We start from the raw sequence: 13213 nt of genomic DNA on the forward strand, positions 1-13213 counted from the left end.
AATACATTAGAATGTACTGACACATTTCCTGATTCATTGTATGCACTGTATAGGGAAAATGTGTATCCCTTCCAAACTTAAATTCTCAAGTTTTTTTGGAATGTGTCATAGGCCTGAAACGCAGGAATGAATGTATATAAAATTGAGGAGAGACAAAATATAAAATGATTTGGGTCCATACAGTCTGCAATGGAACTAAAGTCAATGTAAATGGAAGAAACGCTGTGATTTTTTGCATTTCCCCCCCAGACTCCCAATCTTTTTCCTTCTGATTTAGGGTTGTAATAGTTCACATTTGCACTGGATCTATATAGTAGGTGGGTTTATACAGTGGCCGGTGATTAGGCACAGAAAAGAAAATAGATGTCTAAAATAGATGTCTGTGTGAGTACAATATTTTAGATAACAGACAAAACAAACAAATAAAAAACACAATAATTATGACTTGAATGTGAATCTGAAGCAGAGTTTTATTACTCAGTCAAGATTTTACATCATTGTCATCAAATCTTTCCTTCAAAAAAGACAAAAGGGTGAGGAACACTGCATGGGTATCAAAACCAACGTTTTCTTCATTCCATTGTACGTGTGAAATAGGTTGGGTTCTAAGAGTCACCATAAGTTTGTTATATATATATATATATATATATATATATATATATATATATATATATATATATATGTTTTGTGATATTATAAAACCATATATCTCTCTCTATATATATACTTTTTAAATTTCCCAGTTCAAAGTCTTTAACCCTGTTAGCAACACAGGACACTCCTGGGAATAAAGGTCAGCAACAGCCCATAACACTCCTGCAAGCACACCCAGTGTCTATGGGAACGGCATCGTCTGGCAGCTTTAAACAGAATGGCAGATAGGGCCCTGATATCAAACCTACACCTGGCACAAATGCTATGGCTACAGCTCCGTCAATCCTCCAGCAACACAGTGGCAGTTTGAAATACTTCGGCTTTATAAAACGCGTTCAATATCAAATACTTTTTTTTTTCCAAATTTAGTTTAGTCAAAGTGATATGCTGTTAAAAGATATAGATATTTATATATTGCAGTTTTGCAATAGTGGTTAAAAGGAGAGGATTGTCAAATTCAGTGGTACAATGGAGAGGTCCGAGGAGAACCTTGGAGGACCCTCTCCATGACACAAGCCTGACCTCTAGTGGTGGGCATTCCTGCTTCTTTTGTTTAGAGTCAGCAAGAAGTGGGCGTTCATTTCTTATTTCATCACCCCCACCACTTCACCTGACTGTCAAATACAACATTAGCTAGTATGTTAAAAACTAGAAGACTGAAGTAAAAAGGCTAGAGGACGAGCATCCAGCTCAGGAGGAGCATTTTTGGTTGTGAGAAGCTTCTGCAAGGGTTCAGGGCTTGAGAGGAGATGGGCTACAGGTAGGTGGGCCACAGCAGAGACGTCTCTTCAGGTTCTAATGTCTTCCAGAGCCAAAACCCGGGGCTTTTTCAGCCGCAGGTGGGACTGAGGTCTGTCATCTTCAGCTCCACACAGTAGCTCTCACTTCCCCCTGTTAATACACATCAAGGCCCTTGTTAGGGCCCAAGCGGCAGGGGGCCGCTGGAACTCCTCTGCCTCCAACGCTTTATTAGCCTCTTTAGAGGAAGAACCCTGCCGATAGCCTTCAGGTTCTCCCCTTCAACCCCAGAAATTGCAGTCCTGTTTTATGAGATGGGCAGGAAAGTGTAGCAGTGGAGAAAGCGTCTGCTCTGAAGGCAGCTTTAATGAGAGTACAGAGACGATGGCCTCTCCCCTGAAGAGTTAAATCGCACTGTATTTGATTCCTAACCTAACTTCCACTCCTATGAAAACTCCTGGAACAAATGAAGGGGTGGTTGTCTTCTTGAAGCAAAAAGGAGATAACTTATTTATCAGACTGTCAGAAAGCAAACCAAAAATGGAAAACTAGAAACAAAAGGAGAAAAATAAAGGAAAAGGAAAAAAATCTGAAGACTATAGCTATCATACATTATTGGAGTGGCTGATAAATTAAAAACATGCAGATTCCCAGCTAGAAGAGCTTGGCTTTCTTCTTCATGTCATTGCGCTTCCACAGTGGAAGTCTGTCAAACTCATGGATTTCCATTCTGAAGATGTTGAAGAACACCTCTGAGGACAAGTGACGCTGAGGAGAGAAAGAAACAGAAGGAGCTGAGATAAAAAGAAACAAACAAGGAGACGAAAAATATAAAAAATCAGGAAAATAGAACAGCATTAGCTTGGAAGATTCCCACGCCACCACACAGAGTGTGGCTTACCCCTGGTTAGAGCTAATTACCTCCAGTCTTGTCCTGTCCACGTCCTTCGGGAGCTTAGCACGCCCTCTGTTGGTGACAGTGAGCATTTCATATGGATACACCTTTACAAAAGGAGGGATTGTCTTGTTATGGAGAATGCAATGCAAGGCATCTGCCAAACACAATGAATCAATGAAAAAGCAACACTGGATGAAAGGACAGTGTATGCACATCGCATTCTGCCAACACAGGCTTGAACTGCACAGCCAGAGAGAGAGAGAGAGAGAGATACAGAGGGAGGGGTAAAAATGCAGGTGACTCCATTGGGGACGGATGGGGGAGAGAACAAAGAGGGGGGTGCAACCACTTAGTGATATTCAGTGTGTTTCAGTCATATAGTGGTCTCAAATCACTTCTATAATAAGGTCACAAACTTGAGTGAGTAATGATTATAAAATAAAAATGGCCAAAGAAGGACAAAACAGTTTCAGTATCAAAAGGAATGAGCCAGGCACACTCTTAAAAAATAAAAGTACTACAAAGGGGAATTTAAGGGCCTTTCTTGTCGCTTTAAAAGTAAATTTGTGGAAAAAGCTATGATAGTTATCATGACTGGTGGTGTGGACACATAAAAAGTAATGGGACAGGATGCTATGCTTACTGATGAAAAAAACACCTAAGGGTAAATGTGCCACAGGATGCCTTACTGAACCTGTATGCAGCTTTGCCAAACTGCACCAAAATAAATAAAATACCAATGAGTTTAACCTTTTGCTGAAATATTATCATTTACATATATCATAATCACATTCACCATAATGTTTCTTTATATTCCAACAACTTCTTCTTGGTGTGTTATTTTCTATTGGTTGATAAGTGTATTTCTTGTCCCATGATTTTTTGCATGTCAGTATAATTTACAGTAGTTTAGGATTAAAGGAATAATTATACTAGAGGCCAGTGGGAAAAGGTAAAATGATGATTAAAATAAATGTTCTTAGCATAAAAAACATTTTATTATGGTACCAAAAGTGGTTATTCACAGGCATTTACCTTAGTAGTATCTTTATTTTAAGAGTGATCACTGTGTGATTACGACCCTGAGTGGCAGGTGTACTCCATTTTAACAAGGAATACAAATAAATACTTTGGCTAACACAAAGAGTAATGGAGAACACTGAATGATCAAGTTAGGATTGTGGTTACTACAGCAGCACCTTTAAAGAATCAGGAACATGCAGCTGTTAAGCCTCTTTCAGCCAGATTTAGGAATACCAAGGGGATCAACGATCTGGAAAAATGTGCATAGCTCAGACATAGTAAAGCATATCATTACATCATTTCATAGCACTAGAAGGAATGCAAGGGGTGCAGATCCTCCTGCCTTCTCCCGCTGCCTATGGCCTGTGAAGCTGTGCCAAAAATAACCTCTCTGACTGTAATGAATAACCTGGGCTTTGAGAGGGGGGATATTTATTGAACTCAGAGGAGCACTTACAGAGTGGAAAAGAGAAAAGAAAACGAAATTCTCACAAAATAAAAAAAAAAGATGTGGGATACTTGCTTTGTGCTCCAACATATTAGGCATAGACATTCCCCTGTCCATTCTGGTTATGGTGACCTGGCCATCTTGGATGGGCTACAGAACAGAACACACACATGTGATGTGAAATGCTAAAGTAAAAAAAAAGGCAGAACTAAAGTTGTAGGAAGGAACCCCTTTACAAAGAATTTATTTCCAATGTAAAACACCTGCTTTACCCTATGACCTCTAAAATCCTATTTCTCATTTGTAGTCATACCCCTTTGGAACAGGGTTAGAAGGAAAGGTGGTTAAAATCCTCCTCAAGAAATGAGACCACCCTTCAAGGACATGATACATGTTCTTAAATATATAAAAAAGTGCACTGCTTCATTACCAGGCAACTACTAACTTTAGTTACATTTAGGCCATTGTACTTCTCCTCTGTGGTAGAAAGCTGAAGTTAGTAAATTACCAAAATGTCCAAAATGATCCATTCCACCTTAAATGCAGTATCTTTAGTAACTGCTGTTGCACGATTTAAGGTTAAACTTGAACTTTATTTGTATAGCTACTGATATGTACTACTTTAAGCTTGTTTTGAAGAAATGGGATATAATTCACTGAAACTACATCAAACCAATATAAATTTAGAATTTAGAATCTATCTATCTATCTAAAGCAATGGACTGATAAATGGATGGATAAATCTGCTGCCCTCTTGCTGTTGATTTCTCAGAACTCTACAACCTTCCACCCTATTCCACTATCCCATCCATTAAAAAAGGGGGTGAAATGGCACTGGGCCCAAGACTGTGACTACTAAGCTCATGATGATATAGGGAAGTTGCTGCTGCTGTTGATGCTGTTCCTCCTGAAACACAGCAGTGGATAAACAAAGACTGCTCTGGATGAGGTTCTTTGAAGATCAATAGACCCCTCTGTCTATGCTCTCCCCCTTGCATGAGCTAATTTTATCTCAGACACAAGCTGTAGCAGGGTGTGAGTGTAGCAGGGTGTGAGTGGCATTCTGGTCACATGTAGCATGACTCCACATTCCCATGTGTATGATGGCTGAAAGGCATGCGCAGGGCAGCTGATCGGGATAATGTGTGATATACACGTACCTTGAAATCTGCATTAAAGGAAGGAGAGAGGAAGAGGATTTAGTACATAATAACTAAATGTATTCAGGAACCATTAGAAACATGTTAGAAATAGTTTAGAAAATAGAGTTAGAAATAGTAAACATACCTCTCTGACCCCCACAGACATCTCCATAACTGTTATACTGAGTGAATTCCGTGGACTGTGGCTGGAAATAAAACACAAACACATGAATTAATGCTAAATCTATTTCAAACATACCTGCACACTTTAAAGTGATTCCTCAGTCCTTTTGCCACAATAATATATAATATATTTTAAGATGATACATTTATTTCTGCCATTGGGTGATTTCATTTGGGCAGATCACAGTAGTAAGCGGATCAAAACATCCGCACAATGACTCTGGGGGGAGGTGTTTTTGGTCTGGTCACACCTTGGAGGTAAAGTTTACTGCCCATATAAATACTACATTTATGAACAAATGTAACATCTGCTTCTGATTCATGTTAAATTGGACATAAATATGTATTTGATCCTGCCACACACAGGTCTGTTCAATAAACAGAGAGAACATTCTCACACGTTTTGTTGTGAAACATTTTGATGCAACTGAATTTTTTGTGTGTAAACAAGAAAAAAACACTCTAAAATGGTGTAAAAAATGCTCCAAAACAGAAGGCATATTGTTTTGCAATTATGTGCTGTTAATTTGTATAAAAGTGCAAAAATATGCACAATAGGGCTGGTAGAGTCTCTTACACGATGGAGGCCGTTCCGTCCATATCCCGGCAGTGAAGAGGTTTTTGATGTTGGATCTGAAGGAGAATAAATCATCAGTAAGACTGACAGTACTAGCAGAATAACACTACTTATAAAGAAGCTAACTAATTCAGTACAGTACCTGCAGTGCAGTTGTTATACTGAGAGTCGAAGCGCTGGGCAGTCAGACTGCGGGCATATCTTTCTCTGTTCATCTCCTTCTCCATCTCCTCCTTCAGAATGAGCTTTCCTAGACCTGACTGGATCTGCAGTAGAGGAAGCAGGCATTACTATTAGAGCTGTCTGTCCACTGGGTCAGGTATACTCATTTTTTCAATTTAGTGTGACCCGTATGTCTCTGTTCATTTCTGAGACTAATCTGATTCACTGCTGACTAAGGATTATTATAATAAATACTACAGGTTCCTAACCTTGCTGAGATGCTCTTCCTGCAGCTGTCTGCGTTTCACTGACTCATCTTCCTCTTCATCTCGCGAGCGACTCCTCATATCTGTGCCTGTCAAAGTCAGCAAACACACAGTGAACATCAGTCAACACAGATAAGACACAAAACGTGATTTGTGCACTTCATCATCTTCATCATCATCCATTTTGCCTCATTCACACAGAAGTGTTCATTTTTTCAAACATGACGAAATAATGTAAAAGAATTCTATTATGATTAAAACAGATGGAAAAACAGGATTGGTCTGACTGAACATACGATTTTAGGCAATCTACGAACTTTAATAAACAAAAAGTGTACATTCAGTACATTCACTAACCGAGTGGATGGGACACATTTTTGCCCAATAAACTCACTCAGGAAGAGTCATTGGAACTAGATTGAGAACTAATGTCCAAACCAAACTCTAGCAATCCTCAACAATTCTATAACTGAGAAAATACTAAAAGAAACAATGGGACTTTGATTTAATTTACATCTGGTCACTTCGTGTCACAAGCATTGCTGTGGGGATGGACCTGTTCATTACAGAACATTCAATTGTTTATCTAATCAGCCTCTTCCTGTGTTAATTGCATCATCAAATTAATAATATTACACAATGTTGTCTCCATGAATGCTTCTTTACAGGGGAGGGTGTTTTGGATGTAGTGGGTGGGGTATTAATTGTCGAATGTGTTTACACTACTATAACATGTCTCAAATGTGTCTGTTGTTTAAAGGCATCTCTGGTGTGTATAAACTTGCATTGTTATATGGCATGGCCTTATCGAGTCTTAATAATTTTCAAGGCTTATAAAGGTGTAAACAGATGCACTAAAAACTGAATTCAGAGTCAGCACCATGCCCAAAATCACTCTGACATTAGAAATGGCCCTAAAAAGTTTTCTTTCCAGGCTTTTTCCTGCACTGTGAAGGACTTCCTATAGGAGTCGGTAGGAGAAGCGTACCTAGGGCAGCGAGGGAGGGAGGGCAGGGCCAGTAGTCAGTCTCAATCTTTGGTGTTTCATCCGGTCTGGGAGCGTGAGCGGCGGGGAACTTGGAAGATTTGATGATGTCATCAGAGGACTTGCTTTGAGCTGCCAGGGCAGCTGAATCTGGATTGGTATTTTGGGGGAACTGGACTATCAGTGATTGGCTCACATTGGCTAGTAGCAAACACAGTGCTGGCCAGTTCAGTAAAAAGCATGACAACATTTCATTCAGATTTTTTGATGTCTCATCATGCCTGTCACAATAATTACATTATTAATTAATTGTACAATATATGGTCATATCTTCAATCATTTTTGCTGTTCTCAGTATTACTTATTATGTATTCACAGTTTTATTTGATTAAGATATTTAAATATTTTTGGATTCCTTACCAGTGCTCTGAATAATTTAATGTTCACTGCTATTTAAAATTATTAATAAATGCATTAAATAGTTTTAAAATGTAAATTTTGTCATTTATCATGATTGTTTCAGGGACAATATATTGTCCATACAAAATTAGTTATCATGACAGGCCTAAATCTCATTATTTATAAAATTGATAAAAACACTGAAAAATGTCACATGCTTTCATATATTCATGGCCATCACTGTGGTTCATAGAGAGTTGAATAAAGCAGTATGCTACATTTGCTGCTATTATATTTTCAAATATCAGAGATATTTAGTGAAATAAAGCGAGTGTGAGGCTAGTAAAAGTCTGCAGGCCACAAAGCCATGCAACTATAAAGCAAATTCAGCCAGGAAACCGAGCGGAAGAGGGAGTTTTAGTTTCAGGTTTGAGTGAGTTGGCAGTGAGAAAAGAAGAGACTGTTGCAGAAAGAACTTTGAGAGCCTAATCTGAGTAGAGTCGATCACTACAAATGATACTTACATCAGAACATAGGATATGTAGTCACATATGCCACAACCCAAAGTTAATGGGGGGGATGATGTCAACACACGACATGATCAAACATGGACATGGACAAGATTATGGTCAAAGAATACACACACACCCTCAAAATGCATTCGCATCCACTCAACAACATCAACGACTGTTTTTACATAGTTACATTATTAATATCATGATTAGGAAAACAAAAAATCTGAAAAAAGTCTAATGTTTATTTGACTCATACAATAACTAAGCATTGCTGAACAACCATCAATTGGATAAAATTTTTTTAACCAAATGCTGAATTAGAAACATTAAAAATAAAAAAGGTTTTATCTGTCATACCATGCTGTTTGTAGATTGGTGGTTTTCTGTACATGTTCATGCCCTGGTCTGGAATTAAAGACACATACCTGGATCAGTACAAATGCAAAAACACAGTGAAGTAGTGTAATGGACATGATTTAAAGATAATGAATATTATGGTCATACAAAATATGGATGAACAGAACCACAATGAACATGGTAATATAAGATAATACACACAGCATAAATAATAACTGACTTTAAAATAAAGTCAGAAGTAAAAGGGGACATGAAGAAAAGTAAGGGATAGATAGATAAGCTGATGAGTTTATAGATAGATAGATAGATAGATAGATAGATAGATAGATAGATAGATAGATAGATAAGGAAGTAGCCAGAAAAACAGATGGATAGACAAGATAGATAGATAAATAGACAGACAGACAGAACGATGACAGAGAGAGACAGGTGCTGACAGGTGGACTTGTGGTCACTCCTCCTCCTACCTGGGATGTGGAAATGTTTAGGGGTCAGAGAGAGGGTCGGGGTGGCCGGCCGAGAGGAAAGGGGGGAACTGCGGCCACTCGACGGCTCAGTGCCTCCAAACAAGAAGAAGAGAAAGAGTGGGAGGAAGAAAACAAGGAAGAAAGGAAGAGGGGAAGAAAGGAAGAGATGTTGGAATAAAATTGTACTAATTGAAAGAGATGGACAAAAAGAGGAGGGTGACTGTGACGGATGAAACAGAGCATATCCACTCCGCACGACAGAGAGAGGGAGAGGGGGAGAAAGTAGAGGAGGGGGTGTGACAGTAACTTTGTAAGGGCAACAGTACAGAGAGCCAGCATGCAGATTCTCCACAACCACACACACACACCTCAGCATTCTGCATCAAAACATAATGCTATAAAGATCTGACATTCACACGGTTAGGAGCTTTACATTACACACTGTCAGGAAGAAAAGAAGAAAGCATGCAGCACTGAATAATAACCACAGGAGAACAATAACAGTCATGCATTCATCATCAAACAGGGGGACAGAGAAAAGAGAGGAAGAGAGATGGAGGGAGGGAGGGAGAAGAAGAGAGAGAGAGGGAGGGAGGGAAAGAGGCTGAAGTTTGTGGCATTGTCTCAATGCTACTAAAAACCAAAGGAAGCTCCACACAAACACAGTAACAGCCACAAAGCCAAGACATACCTATGCAGTAAGAATCTGTAGGGAGGACAAAGGCATATATGTGCATTATAAACAGGAACATGTGGTTAGTAGCCAGTGCTCAGTTTACACAGAGCTTTAGAGAAGCAGCAGCATCAGAGACAACACATGCCATGCCCGGGTTAAGTCCAGAACTTGTACTCCTCAAAACAGATCAGCCACGGGCCATCAACATAACATAGGGGTGTAATTCCAGCGCACTGGCAACGCTAAAATATACAGTATATTTTATAAGCCATTATTAAATAGTTATTCTTATAAAGTTTTCATTCATTATAGACCAAAATATATAAATAAATTATAAAAAAATAACTATATTACATTCCAATTCCAATGTCTAACAATCCAATTTAGAATAATTTGTCAGTTTATTATGCTAAATAGTTTGTTATGCTGCTTTATTATCTAATATTCGATTATATTGTTGCAAAATTACAATAATATTGTATATTGCAGTTTTTTTCTGAAACAATATATCATCCACAAAAATGGTTATAATAACGTCCACTCTAAATCATGGTGAAATAGGAATAAAACTATACTAGTTATAATCAAATCAACCATCAGCCAAAAATACAATTTGTTTTAAATAAAAAAATCGAAGTGGAGAACAGATTTACACCCCTTTGGAGCATTGCCCCAGAAACAGACTCCCACTGACAGCCTAAGCAAATGGACAGAGGCAGGTTCTTGAGGAAGGACAGTGGAATGAACCACAAGGGCTAGAGGATGGGGGGGGGGACTTACCTTTATTATGGGGGAGGAAGTGATGTCGGAAAGGGGATGTGGGGCGGTTGTCGCTGTTGCCAGAACGCAAAGAGGAGCAGAGCTTCAGCATACCTGCCAGCCAGGAAGAGGAGGAGGACGAAGAAGAGGAGCAGAGAAGGAAGAGGACAAAGAGGAGCAGAAGAGGAAGAGGACGAAGAGGACCAGAGGAGGAAGAGGAAGAATACAGGAGGACAGACAGGACAAAAAGAGGCAACGGAGAAAGTAAAATGAGCAAAAGGCAGAGGAGCGGCGAAAGGAAAGCAGGAAAAGGCAAAGCTCTGGAAGAAGGTGGATGGCCTGCAATGCCTCTACAGTCACTGGCATGCAAAAACCTTGTATCTACAAAGTACATTTACATTTTGACTAAAGAACAACTGCCAGACTAAAGTTATGTCAAAATATAGCGCAAGATTTGTGAGAGCAAAGTATATATTGTCACTGTCCAATAAAAACAAGTATCGCCACTTTTGTAGACTTCTACTGTAAAATTTGAACACACAAACTGTTCTTTTTACTGTGTCAAAATTTCTTGATGAATGGACCAATATCATTTTTTTTAATTACCTAAAAACGCTTTTACACTGACTTCCATAGAAAGAAGACACTTGTTTATCATTGTACAGTGATGACACACACACAACTGGGTCACTGCTCCTACATCTGCCCTCTCAGTCCTGGTAAAAAATAATAGAATGTATTAATGGTACTGATGAGGCTCACACTCACCTGGTCTGTGAAAGTGCTGTGGTGATTTTGACAGTGAGGGTGTGTAGTTGTGCCGACTGTACACCGGCGAGCCGATGGAGCCCTGACTGGTGGATCGCTGCATAATACGCTCTCTCATGTCATAGCAGCCCTAGCACACAAAAGCAGGGACAGTTTACTCTCTGGAAGTTCAGGGAAGAGTTAATGTAACTATTTGGCCCTGTAGTGTCTTAGCTATCTAGGATTACAGATATAATTAAGTAATACGGATAAACGTGAAGGTTTTCTAATAGCAGTGATAATGAACACACCACCAACATATAGGGAAGGAGTGTGAATGCATGTCTAAGGAGTAGTGCATTAGGAAGCAGGCTCTAACCTCTGCAGAGGGGGTGGGCGACAGGGTCCGTGGAGACTGAAAATAAAAACAAAACACAAGCAACATGGAGACAAACTCTGAGTCTCAGAATTTAAAGGCTTTAGGCAGAGAGAAAGGAACAGAGAGAGAGAGTGACAGAGCAGATCCAAAAGCGAGAAATGGCAGGATTAATAGAAGGGCACAAGCCTTGATGCAGGACTCGGGTACAGTTGTATAGTACTGGCTAATGTTTATACAACTCCATATCTGACCATGTGCTTTTAGCTTTGTTAGGCAGAGAAAGCAGAGATGAGGCAGCTAGCAATGAATTCCTGAAGGTCTGTAATGTCACAGAAAGAGACAGTCTTACACACAGAACACACCCATAGTCTACAGGCTTACATACACACATACACATACTAGTAGAACACATGTACTTTCTGAGGTTAAAAAAGAGAGAGATAAGAATTGAAGATTTGAACACGCTGGCCAGACACTGCTCTGTCCAAAGGTTGAAGATCCGTTGCTAACTTACTGTCTCTGCTGACATGGGTGCTGACAAAGGGGAAAGGTCTTGTGGCATTGTCTGGGAATGTGGACACAAAATGTAGGATCACTATCAAAAATAGTCATATAAGAATGTCATATTACACTGCTGCAGGAAAAGTACTATATCCACAATGGGCAACTTAATGCAACACATTTAATGAAATATTTGTTTTATATAAAAAGCCAAGAAGGAGGAATGATGTGGCATTGAAGCATTAGTATTTTTATTACAACTGAGGGAAAACTTAACTAAAGGACAGTGTTCATTCACTTTTAGGTGCTATTAAGGTGCTATAAAAGGTCCAATTAGTGATAACATAGAAGAACTATGCTTGAAATAGGAACACTCCCTCCAGCGCTTTTGGGATGATATGGGGTGGTGATCATCTAACATTCTGACCTCACTTATGCTGTCAGTAACATTGCACTACAATCTAGTAGAAAGCCGACTTCTTTGGACTGTAGAGACAGTTACTCCTAGAAAGCAAAATAAAATCCTTTTAATATGCTTGTATTTGCAAGTGTCCTTATACATTCGTCCAAATAGTGTATGTGAGGGTGACAAGCCTTTGCATGAACCTTTACATGGTTCTTCATATTCATACATTTAATATCCAAAAATTGTTCTTTGTGGAACCAAAAATGGCATTTTATCACTGAAACAAGCTAACTAACAATCTAGCAAGCTAACTGACTAACTAACATCTGAAGTACAGCCATTTATTTGTTGATACCACAGTTGTCTAAACTAAGGTGTTTCCAAACGTGTTCAGTCACACTTTCCCAGCAGGAAAGGAGCAAACTCACAAAATTTGCGATATTATGCCAAAACAAACAAGTGGTGACAGAATTTTTTTTATTAGTGTATTATTAAGGCTATTCGTAATATCACCACAATAATGTTAATAGAATTAATAATAGGCTATGCTTATATAAAATATTAAATATGAGCAATTCCAGTACATTAACAGGCGTTATCTATAAAACATGAATTTAATAAATAAAAATGGATTAAAATTAACACTACAGCAGTCCTCATGTACTTGGCTACTATGCTTTGGGAAACGCAACCCTAATAATGTACAATATTTTTCTTGGTTGTACTAAAAACGCTTATGTATGGGACTTGTAGCCTTATAAACACTGCCCTTCAGTAAAGGGTTAACAAAAGATTTTCTCTACTCAAACTGGACGATCGATTTGGAACAATTTAAAGCAACTGTTGCTTTTGTGAGTACAAAGAAAAAAAGAGGGATTATTGACTCCAGGATGAGTTCATTAGGGTCATGCATATCTTTGCTAAGTTATGT

The 13213-nt window shown here is 38.9% G+C and overlaps 2 protein-coding genes across 23 annotated transcripts in view; both read right to left on the bottom strand.

The window, feature by feature from the left end:
• Nucleotides 1-450: 450 nt before the first annotated feature.
• Nucleotides 451-3987, bottom strand: LOC125781202 (actin-binding LIM protein 1-like). The gene is made up of 3 exons (XM_049464616.1): nucleotides 3837-3987; nucleotides 2314-2394; nucleotides 451-2160 (listed from the first exon to the last, which is right to left on the bottom strand). The coding sequence occupies exons 1-3, from the start codon at nucleotides 3876-3878 to the stop codon at nucleotides 2047-2049; spliced, it is 237 nt and encodes a 78-aa protein (XP_049320573.1). The 5' UTR covers nucleotides 3879-3987; the 3' UTR covers nucleotides 451-2046.
• Nucleotides 3988-4731: 744 nt separating this feature from the next.
• The window catches only part of ablim1b (actin binding LIM protein 1b), a 94142-nt gene continuing 85660 nt past the window's right edge, over nucleotides 4732-13213 (bottom strand). For 5 of the 22 annotated variants that reach the window (XM_049464601.1, XM_049464594.1, XM_049464591.1 and 2 more), the window contains 13 exons: nucleotides 11890-11940; nucleotides 11376-11411; nucleotides 11018-11147; nucleotides 10271-10363; nucleotides 9506-9520; nucleotides 8815-8907; nucleotides 8348-8395; nucleotides 7080-7226; nucleotides 6095-6180; nucleotides 5806-5929; nucleotides 5664-5719; nucleotides 5049-5109; nucleotides 4732-4929 (listed from right to left, as the gene is read on the bottom strand). In XM_049464601.1, coding sequence (XP_049320558.1) covers nucleotides 4829-4929; nucleotides 5049-5109; nucleotides 5664-5719; nucleotides 5806-5929; nucleotides 6095-6180; nucleotides 7080-7226; nucleotides 8348-8395; nucleotides 8815-8907; nucleotides 9506-9520; nucleotides 10271-10363; nucleotides 11018-11147; nucleotides 11376-11411; nucleotides 11890-11940 — 1041 coding nt within the window. In that variant the 3' untranslated portion in view covers nucleotides 4732-4828. The remainder of the gene's footprint in view (nucleotides 4930-5048; nucleotides 5110-5663; nucleotides 5720-5805; nucleotides 5930-6094; nucleotides 6181-7079; nucleotides 7227-8347; nucleotides 8396-8814; nucleotides 8908-9505; nucleotides 9521-10270; nucleotides 10364-11017; nucleotides 11148-11375; nucleotides 11412-11889; nucleotides 11941-13213) is intronic. The other 17 variants (XM_049464599.1, XM_049464593.1, XM_049464592.1 and 14 more) reach the window with 13 other exon arrangements.

This window comes from Astyanax mexicanus, chromosome 15 (assembly GCF_023375975.1).
Source record: "Astyanax mexicanus isolate ESR-SI-001 chromosome 15, AstMex3_surface, whole genome shotgun sequence".
Taxonomy (NCBI): Eukaryota; Metazoa; Chordata; class Actinopteri; order Characiformes; family Acestrorhamphidae; genus Astyanax; species Astyanax mexicanus.